A 17,721-nucleotide genomic window follows, 5' to 3' on the forward strand; every position below is an offset into this window, starting at 1 on the left:
CTTTCATCAAGAGGCTTTTTAGCTCCTCTTCACTTTCTGCCATAAGGGTGGTGTCATCTGCATATCTGAGGTTCTTGATATTGCTCCCGGCAATCTTGATTCCAGCTTGTGTTTCTTCCAGTCCAGCATTTCTCATGATGTACTCTGCATAGAAGTTAAATAAGCAGGGTGACAATATAGAGCCTTTACATACTCCTTTTCCTATTTGGAACCAGTCTGTTGTTCCATGTCCAGTTCTAACTGTTGCTTCCTGACCTGCATACAGATTTCTCAAGAGGCAGATTTCTCAAGATCCACACAGTCAAAGGCTTTGGCATAGTTAATAAAGCAGAAATAGATGTTTTTCTGGAACTCTCTTGCTTTTTCCATGATCCAGTGGATGTTGGCAATTTAATCTCTGGTTCCTCTGCCTTTTCTAAAACCAGCTTGAATATCAGGGAGTTCACGGTTCACGTATTGCTGAAGCCTGGCTGGGAGAATATTGACCATTACTTTACTAGCATGTGAGATGAGTGCAATTGTGCGGTAGTTTGAGCATTCTTTGGCATTGCCTTCCTTTGGAATTGGAATGAAAACTGACCTTTTCCAGTCCTGTGGCCACTGCTGAGTTTTCCAAACTTGCTGGCATATTGAGTGCAGCACTTTCACAGCATCATCTTTCAGGATTTGAAACAGCTCAACTGGAATTCCATCACCTCCACTAGCTTTGTTCATAGTGATGCTTTCTAAGGCCCACTTGACTTCACATTCCAAGATGTCTGGCTCTAGATTAGTGATCACATCATTATGATTATCTGGGTCATGAAGATCTTTTTTGTACAGTTCTCCGTGTATTCTTGCCACCTCTTCTTAATATCTTCTGCTTCTGTTAGGTCCATACCATTTCTGCCCTTTATCAAGCCCATCTATGTACTAAATTGAAAATAAGATTGTTAAATGGATAAATACAAAGTCAGGCTTATCCTTAACTTTCCAGGTATAAAGTACCAGAAACCCTCCTTTTAGTAGCAATTACATTAAAGATAGCAAGGTTGTTTGATATAAGTTTTATTTCACAGATATAAAACAATTCTGAACATTTACAACTTGTACAAAGACTGGTAGCTTTTATATTTTAAAAAGTGCTATACTAAGAGAACAGGAAAGAAATGAAGACCATAATAACATTTCAAATTACAGGTTCAGGGAATGGGAAAATGAAGAAAGTATTTTAATCAACTACAAAATCTCAACACTATAATTTTGATTGAAGGAAAACGAATAATACTGGATCTAAAAACAGTGTGAAATCACACTTTGGTCTGTAAACACGTTTAGTCATGTTCCTTCACTCAGAAGTGCAGGCAAAAGGAAAAGTACGGGCAGGGGATGAGATGTTTAGACAGCATCACCGACTCAGTGGACATGACGCTGAGCAAACTCCAGGAGATAATAAGGACAGGGAAGCCTGGAGTGCTGCAGTCCATGGGGTGGCAAAGAGTTGGACATGACTTAGCCACTGAACAACGACAACAATGTACACATAAAAATTATATAAGGTGTCACTAAAGTGAACCATTCAAAGGCATAATAAAAAAGAGGTAGGGAACAAAAATGAAAGGATTTATTTTGGGAGCTCTTCAATAATGATGCGAGACACCGAATTCCACCCTGTAGAGGCATCTCCTTTTGGGTAGTCTGAGCAAGTACCAACCCAGATAGCAATGTCCACTAGTCCAGCACCAATGCCTTCACAGAGTCCTTCCACTGCAAAACAAAGATGACAGTTACAAACCTCTTTGGAATAAAAAGGCAAAAACTTTCAGCTCAATTTTATCATTTTAGCATACTAGCGGTTAAAGCAAGTTAATGTACAGTAAATTTAAAATGCTAATATTTAATAAGGGTCTCATAAAGATAAGTTCTCATTTTCTTAGCTCTGCTACGGCTAAGTCACTTCAGTCGTGTCCAACTCTGTGCGACCCCACAGACGGCAGCCTACCAAGCTCCTCCATCCCTGGGATTCTCCAGGCAAGAACACTGGGGTGGGTTGCCATTTCCTTCTCCAATGCGTGAAAGTGAAAAGTGAAAGTGAAGTTGCTCAGTTGTGTCCAACCTTCAGCGACCCCATGGACCGCAGCCTACCAGGCTCCTCCATCCATGGGATTTTCCAGGCAAGAGTACTGGAGTAGGGTGCCATTGCCTTCTCTGTCCTAGCTCATAAGTATTAAAAAATAAAAAATAAAAAAAAAATATATATAGGGCTTTCCTGAGAGCTCAGTGGTGAAGAATCTGCCTGCCAATGCAGGAGACACAGGTTCGATTCCTCGTCTGGGAAGATCCCGTGTGTCACAGAGCACCTAAGCTCACAAGCCACAACTAGTGAGCCTGTGTGCTGCAGCTGAGGCCCATGTCCCGAGAGCCTGTGTTCTGGAACAAGAGAAGCCTCCACAATGAGAAGCCCATGCACCATTATTAGAGAAAAGCCCACACAGCAACAAAGGCCCAGCATAGCCAAAATCATAAGTAAATTTAAAAAAGACATATCCATATCCATTCTATGGTATAAGCTCACAGGCAATTTTCTTTGAGGTGTCAGCCATAAGGGTAGAATTTGTTTACTTACGGAGATGACCTAAAACAAAAAAAGCAGTTTATTCATGACTAAAGGAAGCCCACATTTATCTTTTTTCTTTTGGCCGTACCATGTGGCTTGCGGGGTCTTAGTTTTCTGACCAGGGACTGAGCCGTAGCCACCAGGAGTGAAGGTACCAAGTCTGCGCCAGTGCACCAAGGGAACTTCCCGGGTGGTCCAATGGTTAAAATCCATCTTGCAATGCAGGGGATGTAGATTTGATCCTTCATTAAGCAACCAAGATCCCACACGCCCCAGGGTAAGTAAACTGCCGCACAGCAACTACAGAAGCCCGCGTGCTCTGGAGCCCATGCCGTGACTAGAGAGTCTGTGCCCCTCAACAAAAGATCTTACATGATGCAAAGGAAGACCCTGTGTGCCACAACTAAGACTCAATTCAGCCAAAAAAAAATATATATATATATATATAAAATTAAATAAAGTTGTATTTTCTTTAAAAAACATGTTGATGCGATATGTAAGCTTTTTTTTAAGGAAAGACCTTTCCATCTGAAGAAAAGAGCACTGGAAGATGAAAATACAATTCTGATTATAAGCAGAATCAGTAATTTATGTAACCATTTGGGACAAGTTGTTACACCTGAAGCCTCCATATTTTAATTTTCTATCAGCAGACCAAACTGAATACACCTTATAAAAGATCAAATTTTAAGTAATTAAAATAATGTCTCATTTTAAGAGTTAAAAAAATGAAGAGAGCCCTTTCCTATATATACTTGATGATACTAAGTAGAAGAAAGGACTTCCATAATGTCAAAAGAAATCCTTGCATAATCATTATACTAGTCCTTCAACCTGGAATCCCGTTTTACATAGAAATTCCTCCACAGTGAAAAAACAAGCTAACTAAATCCTGTTTTTGCTCTGTGTTTTGTTTTTTGCTTTATAAACATGTGCGTTTTCATAGGTCCTCCAGACTTTCACCTACTAATATATATATAACCTGCATTCCATCTTATCAAGCCTCTTCTCCAACATTAAAAAAATATTCCCCCTACTGTTCATTTTAATAGGCAAAAGTTATACTCTGATGTCTGTGTCAGGGGAAAAAGGAACCACAGGTTGGCAGATTCTTTAAGAAAACAGGTACTAACACGTAAGTAGGGTGGGGATGATCGCATGTGACTGGATCGTCTTCCTATCTGGTTGAGGTTGGTGTGTTCAAGCTGAGCCCAGGTGTAGGCCTGGGTATCATCAAGTATATGATGTAGGCCTGAAACAATCTGCTTCTACCAGCTGTGACATCAGTGAATTGAAGGCAAGTCCCACTGAATCCAGGTACCTGTCTCTGGTTCAAGACCCTTTCCAAGTTGGAAGAACTAAGCTGTGTGTGCCCGTAATACCCATGGCCTAGAAACGTGTTCACTTCCTTCCACAGGTCAGACAAGGTTGGGTCTGGCATCATCCTCACACAGGGAGAGTCAAAGGGTCACTTCATGGTCTTTAACAAATAAAATGTTTTTTGAACGAATGAACATTTTTTGCTATAATAAGGTAGTAATAGCTTATTAAGCACCTAAAAGATGTTGAATTAAAGGTTCTCAACCTGTTTTCCTCCTAGATCCAGGTAAGATGATATTCTAAACTCCGATAGGCATATTTAAGGCTTAATGTCATCCTCTGATGTGTAAAATATAAGTGTATTCCTTTTCTTTCTCTCAAGAGAGTATCGGTGTACAAGGAAAGTGAATTCACTACTGAGGCAACCTTTAATTCATCTTAAGACAAAATTTGTTATGAATAACAAATTACTTCTGACATTTTACCCAGCTGATCATACCAAATGAGTTTTTCTACAATGTGGTTGGTAAATGCTATGTTAAATAATTTATGAAGTGTGTGTATGTATAGGTGACAGTTCCTAGGCCTGAGGGCTTACATTATAGCAAGATATTAACATAAAAACTTTTAAGATAATATAATAGAAAGTAAGTTGCTTATATAAACTATTTTATTTTTATGGATTTCATTTTTTATTAACTTTTATTGGCGCATAGTTGCTTCACAACATATCTTTTGAACTTTATAATTTAATCTTTAAAATTTAAGTATAGTTAAATTACAATGCATGCCAGTCTCTGCAGTACAGTAAAGTGACTCAGTTTTACACATTCTTTTTTTCATATTCTTTTCCATTATGGTTTATCATAAGATGTTGAATATAGTTTCCTATGCTATACAGTAGGACCTTGTTGTTTATCCATCCTATATGTAATAGTCTACATCTGCTAATCCCACACTCCCAGTCCTTTCCTCCCCCTTGGCAACCAAAAGTCAGTTCTCTATGTTGGTGAGTCTGTTTCTGTTCTGTAGAGAGATGCATTGGTGCCATGTTTGAGAGTTCACATATTAGAGATATCTTACGGTATTTGTCTTTTTCTGACTTAGTTCACTTAGTCTGATAATGTCTAGATGCATTGACTACTGTTCAAACACATACCACTTTCTAATCAAATTTTAGATTTTATACCAAAATTTTTAAAATTTTAGTGACTGCTTCTCAGATGGAAAGCATGTCTCCCTTTACAACACAGAACTTAGTGAAGAGGCTTTTCATTCTGATCAAACCTTGTCTTGGGAGATAAGAGCATGGCTTGGTTTCCGTTCACCAGGACACTGATTCTCCTATTCAGGGTGCTTTCTTTCCCTGGGCCTTCTCTATGTGCAAAGAGAAGAGGTTAAAATATCTTCTTTATGTCTTGAGGATATTGTGTGGATTTGAAGAAGAAAATAGAAGGAATGCCCTTGATTCCTTAGCAATAAATGTGCTATATTAATTTTGGGGATCATCTGGCTTGGGTCCCTAAGAATGCTGAAATATTTCTTTTGATTAGCAGTGAGGGTATCTCTTCTCTTCCCTCTCCATTCTAAAGTATAAGATTAGAGAGAAATTTTTTCAAGAAATCTGGGAAATGAAGCTAGTGATATATATACCTTGTGATTCCCCTAGTATGTGCTGTTAAGGTAGGTCACTCCCACACCTCACCTGCCACCCACCCACCACCCCCCCCCCCCCCGCCCCCCACACAACAACTCAAGAAAGCAAAAGAGCTGGCAGCCAAATAACTGATAGTGGTGTATCTGGGTGATGACATTAATATTAGGTTGATGCAAAAGTAGTTGTGGTTTTGCATTGTTGAACTTTGCCATTAGATATTGGAATACGTTCTTAAATAAATGTGATTACGTTGGACATCATTTTAATGTGCATTTCTCACTTTATGCTTTTTTGCTAATGACATTCAGTTCAGTTCAGTCGCTTAATTGTGTCCGACTCTTTCTGACCCCATGGACTGCAGCACGCCAGGCTTTCCTGTCCATCACCAGCTCCTGGAGCCAACTCAAATTCATGTCCATTGAGCTGGTGATGCCATCCAACCATCTCAACCTTTGTCATCCCCTTCTCCTCCTGCCTTCAATCTATCCCAGCATCAGGGTCTTTTCCAATGAGTCACTTCGCATCAGGTGGCCAAAGTACTGGAGTTTCAGCTTCAGCATCAGTCCTTGCAAAGAATATTTAGGACTGACTTCCTTTAGGATGGACTGGTTCGATCTCCTTGCTGTCCAAGGGACTCTCAAGAGTTTTCCCCAACACCACAGTTCAAAAGCATCAATTCTTCAGCACTCAGCTTTCTTTATAGTCCAACTCTCATATCCATACATGACTACTGGAAAAACCATAGCTTTGACTAGATGGACTTTTGTTGGCAAAGGAATGTCTCAGCTTTTTAATATGCTGTCTTAGTTGGTCATAGTTTTTCTTCCAAGGAGCAAGCGTCTTTTAATTTCATGGTTGCAGTCACCATCTGCAGTGATTTTGGAGCCCAAAATAAAGCCTCTCACTGTTTCTCTTGTTTCTTCATCTATTTGCTATGAGGTGATGGGACTGGATGCCATGATCTTAATTTTCTGAATGTTGAGTAATCACTTATTACTTGTAGTGTATTTTATACGTATTTTAGGTTATGGAAATGATGTTAGACAAAAATCAAGTTTGAGTGATTTTCTTATTCAAGTTCAAAATGGGTCATAAAGCAGCGGTGACAACTTGCAATATCAACAATGCATTTGGCCCAGGAACTGCTAATGATCTTACAGTGCAGTGGTGGTTTAAGAAGTTTTGCAAAGGAGATGAGAACCTTGAAGATGAGGAGCATAGAGGCCAGCCATCGGAAGTTGACCATGACCAGCTTTGATAATCCTCTTACAGCTTCCCAAGAAGTTGCCGAACTTAACTCAATGTCGACCGCTCTACGGTCGTTGGGTATTTGAAGCAAATTGGAAGGGTGAAAAAGGTTGATACGCGGATGCCTCGTGAGCTAACCAAAAATTTTAAAAATTGTCACTTTTGAAGTGTCATCTTCTCTTATTCTGTGCAACAACAACGAACCATTTCTCAATCAGATTGTGATGTGGGACGAAAAGTGAATTGTATATGACAACTGGCAATGGCCAGCTCAGTGGTTGGACTGAGAAAAAGCTCCAAAACACTTCACAAAGCCAGACTTGCACTACAGAAAAGGTCACAGTCACTGTTAGGTAGTTTGCTGCTGGTCTGACCCACTACAGCTTTCTGAATCCTGGAGAAACCATTACATGTGAGAAGTATGCTTGAAGAAAGTGAAAGTTTTAGTCGCTCAGTCATGCCTGACTCTTTGCGACCCCATGGACTGTAGCCCATCTGGCCCCTCTGTCCATGGAATTCTCCAGGCAAGAATATTGGAGTGGGTTGCCATGCCCTTTTCCAGGGAATCTTCCCAACCCAGGGATCAAACCTGGGTCTCCTGCATGGCAGGCAGATTCTTTACCATTTGAGCCACCCGGGAAGCCCAAGAATTGATGAGATGCACTGATAACTACAATCCCTGCAGCTGGCACTGGTCAACAGAATGGGCACAATTCTTCTCCACGACAATGCCTGATGGTACATTGCACAGCCGCCACTTCAAAAGTTGAATGAATTGGGCTGCAAAGTTTTGCCTCATCTGCCATATTTACCTGACCTCTTGCCAATCTACTACCACTTCTTCAAGCATCTAGAATTTTTGCAGAGTAAACACTTCCACGACCAGCAAGAGGCAAAAAAAATGCTTTCCAAGAGTCCATCAAATCTCAAAGCACAGATTTTTACACTAAAGGAATAAACAAACTTGTTTCTCATTGGCAAAAATGTGTTGATCATAATGGTCCCTATTTTGATTAATAAAGATGTGTTTGAGCCTAGTTATAATGATTTAAAATTCACGATCCAAAACTGCAATTACGTTTGCACCAACCTAACAGGTAGTTTTTCCCCCTTCTACTTTTTCCTGGCTTCTAAACTCTATCAATGAACTTTAAAATACAATGAAACAAATCAACCCTCCCCCCAAAAAAAACATAAAAACCCCAACAGTTTTACATTTTTCTTGTTTATCTGTTTGTTTGTTTTGGTTGTGCTGAGAGGCATATGGGATCTTCCTGACCATGGATGGAACCTGTGCCCTCTGCAGAGGAAGCATGGCATTTTAACCGCTGGACCACCAGCAAAGTACAAGGTTTTGTTTTTTTTTTAACAGCCTAAGTAACCACTGGTTTAATTGAATGTCCCTTCTCTCATATCAGTAGAAGCAAGCAGAGAATACAGAAACAATATAGAAAAGTTCTCTCTTACAAATGCAGCGGACTGTACCTACTATTTTAAAGAACGAGGCAGAGAAGTCAGCCTCTTTATCAATCTATGCTAGTGGTTCTCAACCTTGGAGGACATTAGGATAACCAGGAGAGACTTGGGAAGTTCCACCACCTAGGATGCAACCAGACCTATTAAGTAAGACTCCATAGAAGAGTGGTACCCAGGCATGGCGATTTTTCAAAGTTCCCCAGCTGAACACAAGGTTAGAGACAAGGCTGAAAACCACTGCTCTACGACAATACTTGCTATTTCGCCATTTCATCTAACTCAGTGATTTTCAACCTGTGATCTTTTCAGAAAAAATACAACGGCTGGGTTCTAACCATGAGATTCTGATGCAGTTGATCAGAGATGGGATTCAGGCATCCACGTATTTTTTAAAAAGAGCTACGGGAAATCCTGAAGTGCAACCAGGGTGGAGAACTATACACAGAAAACCTGTGATGACCTACCATCATAGTGGACTCAAAACTAATCTTTGCTCTCTAAAGATCTGAGGCACATTGTGCAACGTCACTATTCTACATACCAGAAGAAGTGCGATGAATATTAATTGTTGAATTCAATTCAGGGCTTCCTTGGTCCAAATAAATTATGGCTTCAATAGGAAGAGGTCCTGAACACTCAGCTCCATTGAACGTGAAATACCAACGCTGACAGCATGCACTTCTGCATTTTAACCGAAGTGAGCCACTGAACAAAACTCGTAGGGCACTGTTCGAACGCATCTTTGTGAATGTACATTCCTATCACAGACACAGAAATAGGGTTTAATTAGCATTTTCATTTTTAATTTAAAAGATGCTTTCAAACTGTATCGTGAATTTTATTCAACTATCCTTTTCCCCAAAGTACATTTAAAAAGCTTAGCTTTTACAGAGGGAAACCAGTTCTTTGCAAGATGGTAAGAGACACTGATATTAGAAACTCTAAGAAAATTGAATTATGGCTTTCTTAAAATTATTCACTCCATTGAGGGTATCTCTCAGTTTAACAAAGACAGCCAGTTTTCAGAATTTTAGACTAAACCAATCTATATATTTACTTTCCTTTTTCTTCCAAAATTATTTCCTATGCTTTGGGTGCTACAGATTGCAGCAGTAAACAAAATGAAATCCCTGCCATCATGGAACTTCCACTCTAGACTGCTGCTGCTGCTGCTGCTGCTGAGTCACTTCAGTCGTGTCCGACTGTGTGTGACCCCATAGACGGCAGCCCACCAGGCCCCCCCGTCCCTGGGATTCTCCAGGCAAGAACACCGGAGTGGGTTGCTGTTTCCTTCTCCAATGCACGAAAGCGAAAAGTCAAAGTGAAGTCGCTCAGTCGTCTCTGACTCTTAGCGACCCTTCTAGACTAGCACTGCCCAAATATATTACTCTGACCTGTTTCTTTTCAAGCACCAGAAAACAGTATCAGGAGTAAAGTGCAGGCAGGGTCTTCAGTCTTTAACTCTATGACACCATGATAAGACCCAGGGTTTTTTTCCTCTAACTGGTCTTTGCAAAATTTGCCTACTGACTCATGGTGCTACTATCTTTTACTTACAAAAGGCTCCCAAACCCATTCTGACGACCAAAAGGAAACTGGAAACATATTAATAATTTAGAGTTCATAGGGAAAGTTTTTAATTTTGATGAACTATAAAAAAGCAACCAATCTATAATGTCAAGTGTTTAAAGAAGTAGGTAACCCTTTAACAAAATGCTTTCTAAGAAATCATATATGAAAGTATAACTGGTCATAGTCCCCAAACTATGAAAACCAAGTGGATATTCTATCACACAGAAATCCAATCGAGACCATTTCAAACATTTTTATAAGTAACAGAGCAGACATTAAAGAGCTGAGATGAGGAGCAAGGATAATATACAGGTTGCTACTTAGAACCTGAGAGTTTTTGGAAAATAAAACTTCTGTTTGCCTGGTGGTTCAGTTCAGTTCAGTTGCTCAGTCGTGTCCAATTCTTTGCAACCCCATGAATCGCAGCACGCCAGGCCGCCTGGCGGTAGTAGTGGTTAATATCAAAGAATAATACATTGTGGATATGGAACCATGTATAGTATTGATCAACAAAAGAAGAAAGAGGCTTGAAATGGCACCAGGTTCAACCCTACACCATCCAAGGGACTTGCCAGTTATTTGGAAGCAAACACTAAACAAAGTAATTTTTCTCCCTAAATATTGCTGGATAATTTTAAATGAGCACTGTAGTACATCTCTGGCCCATTCTACTCCCATTAAGCCAAAGAATTTTAAGCTGTGTCTGCTACCCAGAATAAGGACAAATACCACTGGACTTCCCACCTCTAGTTAATTCCAATCATGCAGGAATTTCTTGGAGATTTTTTTCCACCTTTACGTCTGGAACCACAGCAGAATTTCTTGAATTAATTTAAATTCACTTTAGGACAAGATTGGAAAGTTACTTACTGTCCAACACAGTTTCCATTAAAAAAAAAAAGAGTAAGTTATTTTAAGTGTTCTTAGGATTGAAATAATTCAGTGATGTATTTGTCTCAGAAATTCTTTTATACAATTAATTCTGAAGTTATCATTTTTTTCATTAATTCTAAGTTGAAAGTGACATGGTACCCATTCCTTAATATTTTTTGTCTTTTAGGAAAAATAAAATAAAATCTCACCTAAAATGATCACTCAACTATGAAAACCTTTAAGTTTTATTTCAACTTTAAAATAATTCAGACTAGACTTACAGCAATTTTTCCAAGATCTATGCCATAATTCAGGGAACTCCATGAACACTGCTTGTAGTTAGGCGTCCAGGACTCCTCGAAGACTTCCCTCAGGCATTCCCCCTTCTCTCCTTTGAATCCGTCTCGACCTGGGATCCCAGGGGTACCAGGGATGCCATTGGCCCCGGGGCTCCCGTCTCGCCCAGGCACCCCCGCGGGCCCTTGTAAGCACATGCCATTGTACTGTAGCAGAAAAAAAAAAGGGAAAAATCTCTCACCACCTAAGATTCAAAGACTCAGTCTGATTAGAACTGCCTTTACTTTGAGCCCTAGGAGTCAAGAATCCCTTCAACGGGAACCAGTTGCCAGTGTTCCAGATAAGTCAATATGTATAGGGTCTTAGTTCCCTGACCAGGGATCAAACCTGCACCTGTAGCATTGGAAGCTCAGAGTCTTAACCATAGGACCACCAGGGAAGTCCAATATACATAAAGAACTGATTTTTAAAGTTATTCCTAAAATAATGGAATTTCTTTCCTATTCTTTTTCTTTTTGCACAGACTTTACACACACACACACACACACACACACACACACACACACTCACCAAACAAAAAAGAAGAGAAAATGTTTTCATTTGTCTACTTTTTCCTACTGCTCACTGTCATTGTTGTTTTAGTCGCTAAGTCGTGGCCAACTGTTTTGTGACCCCATGGACTGTACCCCACTGCTGCTGCTGCTGCTGCTAAGTCATTTCAGTCGTATCCGACTCTGTGCGACCCCATAGGCCATGGGATTTCCCAGGCAAGAATACTGGATTGGGTTACCATTTCCTTCTCAAACTGCTCATTAAAAGTATACATAATTTTTAAATGGCTGTATTCCAAAGTGAACATAATTTGATATAACACTTATTCTTCTAACACTATATATTGTAAAGGGACTTAGATTTCAGAACTACAGTTTTATGCAAACACTGCACTAGTTTGGGATTGCTATTTGTATTTGTTCTATCATAATGAAAATCTTTATCTACATAGCTTTATTCTTTTTTTGGAATTATTTCCCTAAGATAAATTCTTAGAGATAAAATTATAAAATAATATCTTAACTCAATACTTATTTCTGGAGAAGGCGATGGCACCCCACTCCAGTACTCTTGCCTGGAAAATCCCATGGATGGAGGAGCCTAGTAGGCTGCAGTCCATGGGGTTGCGAAGAGTCGGACACAACTGAGCAACTTCACTTTCACTTTCATGCATTGGAGAAGGAAATGGCAAGCCACTCCAGTGTTCTTGCCTGGAGAATCCCGGGGACGGCGGAGCCTGGTAGGCTGCCGTCTATTGGGGTCGCACAGAGTTGGACACGACTAAAGCGACTTAGCAGCAGCAGCAGCAGCAATACTTATTTCACACTGGCAATGTCTCTAAGCTGGACAAGCAAGCCTTCTTCTCTTCTTATTTTCATGTGGAGGAAGTGTCACTAGGGGAACACTTCTGGCCTCTAAATCCACCTAGCCCACCCTGCCAAGGAGTAGGAGTAAGTGACTTCATTGCAAGTGTCCATTAGTCTTTAAGAGGGGAACAGTCATCTATCAAAAATCTTTTCCAGCAACTTGATTTATTTATGAGTGGTTGTGCAAGGTCTTCATTGCTATGCAAGCTTTTCTCTAGTTGCAGAGAGTGGGGACTACTCTCCAGTTTCGGCGCCCAGGTTTCTCATCGCGGTGGCTTCTCTTGTTGCAGAGCGCCAGCTCTAGGCACACAGGCTTCAGCATGTGCAGCTCCTAGGCTCAGTGGTTGCAGTTTCCAGGCTCTGGAGCACAGACTCAAAAAGTTGTGCGCAGGCTTAGTTGCTCCGCGGCATGTGGGATCTTCTCTGATCAGGGATCGAACCTGTGTCTCCTGCATTGGCAGGCGGATTCTTTACCACTGAGCCACCAGGGAAGCCCCTATCAAACTCTTAAGTGCTATGATTCTCTCTCTTTCTCTTGGGGGGTGGTGTAATACTATGATGTAGAGGTTGAGCGATGGATTCTAGAGTCCTATTTTCTGGATTTTAATCTTGGCCCCACCACTTGCAAGCTATGTGAGATAGGACAAGTCATTCAACACTTTAATGCCTGTTTCCTTATCTAAAATGCAGGGGAAAATAATAAAGATTCTTACCTTGTAGGAGATTTAAGTGAGATGATACATAAAATGTGCTAGAGCAGTGCATGGCACACAGTAAATATTATATTTTGCAGCCATGATTTTTCTTACTCTTCCCCCAAGACTGTGTGAGGCAGTTGCCCAGGGCACCAGACCTGGGGAAGAGAGCATTAGCAAACTTGCCAGCTAACACACATAAGCCATAAGCCACACACAGCAAAACAGTTGCATCAGTGGTAAAACTGGACCTCCATCTGCCTAATTCCCATGCCTATCCCTGAACTGGTCCATTTATTAGACCCTTCAAGCCCCAAACCCAATTTATTTAAAATTTTACTGTAACAATCCCTATTTATATAAATCTGATACTATCATTCTGTATAAATCTATTGTCCAGTGAGAACAACAACAAAAAAATCAAGATTCCTTACATAGTAAAATAACTTCAAATCTTATTTTTGAATTTTAGCATCCAGGATTCGATATGGTCATATTATAAAATTCAGGCACTTCCCCGTGGTCCAGTGGGTAAGACTCCGAGCTTCCAACTCAGGGGGCCCGGGTTTGATTCCTGGTCAGAGAACTAGATCCCACATGCCGAAACAAAAGATCTCGTATGCCAAAACAAAGATGGAAGATCCCGTATATGGCAACTAAGACCCAGTAGAGCCAAATAAATAAACATGTTTTTAAAAAGTCAGTAATGATACTACCTGGAAAAGGTCCTTATTATCTAATGTTTCCCAATCAATCTCCTCACATCACCAATTTGAATTTTACTTTGCTAAATGATTTTTGTGACTTCAACCACTGATATTTTCCTAACTTTAAGCAAAAAAAAAAAAAAAAACAGGACACTTCTATGTATTTGCTGCCAGAGAAATAAGAAATGTATTTAACAAAATTGCAAAAGTACCTGAAGACATGCCAAAGTACAAAACATATAGTTTGGTTTATTTTATGTTTAATTTTCATTTTTTTCATAGATATACTTTAATCTTATTTTGTAGATTAATTTAGTAGATATACTTTAATTTTCATTTAGTAGATATGTTACTTTCAGTAGCAGATATATGCAATATTCAGACACAGATTTCAAGTGGGAAGGGAGAAATGATAACATTTCTGGTATTAAAAAAAATTTTTTTTCACTATTATTTCCCTGAGAGCAAGATGTTACACAAAGTTTTATTTTTCCATATATAAATTCTCAATGGGGGACAAAATTGGATACCTGGATAACAGAGGCTGCCTGGCAATGTCTGAAGACAGTTTTGGTTGTCACGTCTTGGGAAGGAGGGATTGCTGTTGGCACTTGGTAGATCGTAGTGAAAGTCGCTCAGTTGTGTCTGACTCTTTTCGACCCCATGAATTATACAGTCCATGGAAGCCCAGAATACTGGAGTGGGTGGCCTTTCCCTTCTCCAGCCGATCTTCCAACCCAGGGATCAAACCTAGGTCTCTTGCAATGCAGGAGAATTCTTTACCAGCTGAGCCACCAGGGGAGCCCACGAATACTGGAGTGGGTAGCTATCCCTTCTCCAGGAGATCTTCCTGACCCAGGAATCGAACCGGGTTCTCCTGCATTGCAGGCGGATTCTTTCCCAACTGAGCTTTCAGGGAAGCCCAAGATGGTAGGGATGTTGCTAAGCATGCCAGATGCACAGCACTGTCCCCACAACAAAGAATCACCTGGCTCCAAATGTCAACTGTGCTATGGTTGAGAATTTTTATTCACCTTTTTCATCTAAAAAACTGCATTGAGAGACCGCATAATTTTACCGAATTCGGTTCCACAGGTATTAATCTGCCTTCTTTCAATTTGAAATGCTAACCCAGCACATGATCGGTACCAGGCAGGGCTTCCACTAAGGGTCTGCGGAATGAACGCCTGTTTCTCTCACTGGCCACCAGGGGGCAGAGCTTGCTGGACGCTTGAAAGGAAGGCTTTGAAAGACCCTGTACAAAGAAGCTGCTTCATAGAATCTGCTGAAACCTTAATGACTGCGAGGATTCTTTTCCCCCAGCAAAACCAAATCCAGTCTACAGGATGCACCTGAGCCTGGCTGCACAATAAACTTTTCCAAGTCGGGCTAGAGTTGTGGGAAACCTCAGGTTCTGTAAATCCTTGGAGGGAAAGGAAAAAAATTGCTAGCTTTATAGGGAAAAAGGGTATTTTGTGTATCATAACTACAGACTCGTAAAATGCAGACTGCACATGAACCACATTCATTTGGTACAGTTTAAAACAATTTAGACACTCAAAATAGAACTATAGCCCTGAACACATAGTCTGCTTTGTGGAGGAAAATTACATAGTACATCACCAAAAAGTGCAGTGTGGAACGGCAGGAATTTTTTTCCTGAGCTTTTGAATCTGGCATAGAACTAGCTGCCAGGGAGCTTGGTTTATTAGCTCAGTTTACAATGGCAGCTTAAAAAATTCAAAACAGTTTGTTTTTATTAAAAATTTTTTTTAAAAAAATGCCCCTTTTATGTCCTGCAGTGACTGTATAACCCATATTTGCTCAATGACTGAAGTTTATTCTATGCCAAGGAATGTGATAGTTTTGAAAGGATCCGTCTTGCTACAAGGGCAGAAAACCACTCTGCCCTCCAATGGGTTTGCTGACTTTTAGAAGGAAAGAGCCTTAAGCAAACAGACCTGCCCATAGATAAGCCCCTCAGAAATCACTTGGGTGACCTCCCTGGCAGTCCAGCAGTTAAGATTCCCCACTTCCAATGCAGGGTACATGAGTTCATCCTTGGTCAGGGAACTAGGATACTGCATGCCATGCGGGCCACCAAAGAAAGAAAGAACTTGGGCTCTTTACTGCTCTCCTGGAAACTGTCTGATCCTTCCGTTCAGTTGTCATGCTCCTACTTTGTGGCACAGGCTGAAGACCCAGCTTGTCTGGAAGGACTGACTGCCCATCTGCCTAAATACAACAACGAAATGGGTCCTTGGAGGGCTAGTGCTGGGCCCCTTCATTTTCTCTTCTGATCATAAACCCTCTGAGCTATTCCTGGCCCAGCTGTGACAAAGTAAACTGCAGCACATACTCCCTAGGAAGATGACCCAACATGACTCACTATCATCAAGTTACAAAGAGTTGGACCGATACTGGGCGAGGGTTGTTATTCTATCCGGCTGGCAGACGTGGCCACCAGCCCCAACAAAGGACACGTTGCAAGTCCCTGGCCCAGGCCCACCCAGGGGATTAGCGAATCCAGGGTCTCGCTGATAGCTCCTTGGCCTACGTTCTAACCTCCCAAGCTCCTTTTTCTACTCTCATTGCAGCCCAAACCCTCTCCGTCCCTGGGGGCGGGGGACAAAGGGGGGCGGCGCAGAGGTCACAAATTATTGGGCGACTCCTTGTACTCCCGGCGTCCCACCCAACCCACGGCGCATCTGTGGTCTACGATGGCCCTCTCAGATCAGTCTCCCTTGCGAGTTCCAGGACTCCACCATCCGCAGAGCCCAGGTCCTTTCTTAGCCGCAGACTCAGACAAAGCGGAACCCCCAGGGTCACGCGAGACCCCCACCCCCTTCCCTGGCCCTGCACCGCGGCTCTGTCCCCTCCACCCGACTCACCAGGTCCACCACCTCCCTCTGCCTGAGCAGAGCCTTTTGCTTCCCTTTGGGGGTCTCGGAGGCGCTCGACGGCGCCCGCAGCTGCAGCAGCAGGAGCAGCAGGAGGCCGAGGAGCCGCCGCGGGGAGGCGGCGGGGCCCTGGGGGCTCATGGCGCACGGCGGCCCCGGGACGCACGGAGCTGGAGAGGAGAGACCCGGGAGCCCGGACGACGCGATCACAGTCTGGCCCCGCCGCGCTCCGAGGCCACCGCCGCCGGTTGCATGAATGCGCCTTTCACTCGCACGCTTCCCTCTCTCCCCCCTCTCCCTCCCGCCCCTCCGGACACCGGAGTTTCCATCCAGTAATAGGTCGGAGCCCCCACCCCGATCCCGAAGTGGGGCGGGCCGACAGCCGAGCCCGCCCCGTCCTGCGGCTGCCCCGCCCTCCGGGACCCTCGCGGGGCTGTGCAGACCGCGTGGATCAGTCGCCTCCGGAGCCGGGGGAGGTGGGGGTCGGGGGCGGTGTTGCCGAGGTCGGCGAACCACACAGGTGGAGGCTTTGAGGACAGCGTGGAGATGGCACGGCTTAACTGAACATTGTAGAGACATTGGGTCCAGGAACACCTAGATCAAACTCTGGCACCGTGGACAAGTTCTTTTTTAGGAGATGACATTTTGGGGCGGGGGTGGGGGGATAAGGGAGATGCGAAGGAATCATAGGTATCATCGGATTCAAAGCATTTATCCTACCACCTCTGAATACATCATCCCAGGGACCCATGACTCAAAAATTAAGAACCTCTGCTTCATAATGATTGGAGAAGGAAATAGCAACCCGCTCCAGTGTTCCTGCCTGGAGAATCCCAGGGACGGGGGAGGCTGGTGGGTTGCCGTCTATGGGGTCACACAGAGTCGGACATGACTGAAGTGACTTAGCAGCAGCAGCAGCAGCTTCATAATGAGCAGTAAAATTTGCAAAACTCCAGGAACCA

At 42.3% G+C, this 17,721-nt stretch overlaps 1 protein-coding gene across 1 annotated transcript; it reads right to left on the bottom strand.

Annotated features, from left to right (window-relative positions):
- Window positions 1-1,140: 1,140 nt before the first annotated feature.
- Window positions 1,141-16,941, bottom strand: CTHRC1 (collagen triple helix repeat containing 1). The gene is made up of 4 exons (XM_052651900.1): window positions 16,751-16,941; window positions 11,024-11,245; window positions 8,839-9,055; window positions 1,141-1,746 (listed from the first exon to the last, which is right to left on the bottom strand). Exons 1-4 carry the CDS (start codon window positions 16,898-16,900, stop codon window positions 1,604-1,606), a joined length of 732 nt encoding a protein of 243 aa, XP_052507860.1. The 5' UTR covers window positions 16,901-16,941; the 3' UTR covers window positions 1,141-1,603.
- Between the last annotated feature and the right edge of the window lie 780 nt (window positions 16,942-17,721).

Source organism: Budorcas taxicolor, chromosome 14 (assembly GCF_023091745.1).
Source record: "Budorcas taxicolor isolate Tak-1 chromosome 14, Takin1.1, whole genome shotgun sequence".
Taxonomy (NCBI): Eukaryota; Metazoa; Chordata; class Mammalia; order Artiodactyla; family Bovidae; genus Budorcas; species Budorcas taxicolor.

Excerpts from the sequence above, each read along its gene's own strand:
- CTHRC1 (XM_052651900.1), bottom strand. The coding sequence starts at position 16,900 with ATGAGCCCCCAGGGCCCCGCCGCCTCCCCGCGGCGGCTCCTCGGCCTC. Across the intron at positions 9,056-11,023 it reads TAGATCTTGGAAAAATTGCT|GAATGTACATTCACAAAGAT; the intron begins GTAAGTCTAGTC and ends TGTCTGTGATAG. Across the intron at positions 1,747-8,838 it reads TATTCATCGCACTTCTTCTG|TGGAAGGACTCTGTGAAGGC; the intron begins GTATGTAGAATA and ends TTTGTTTTGCAG.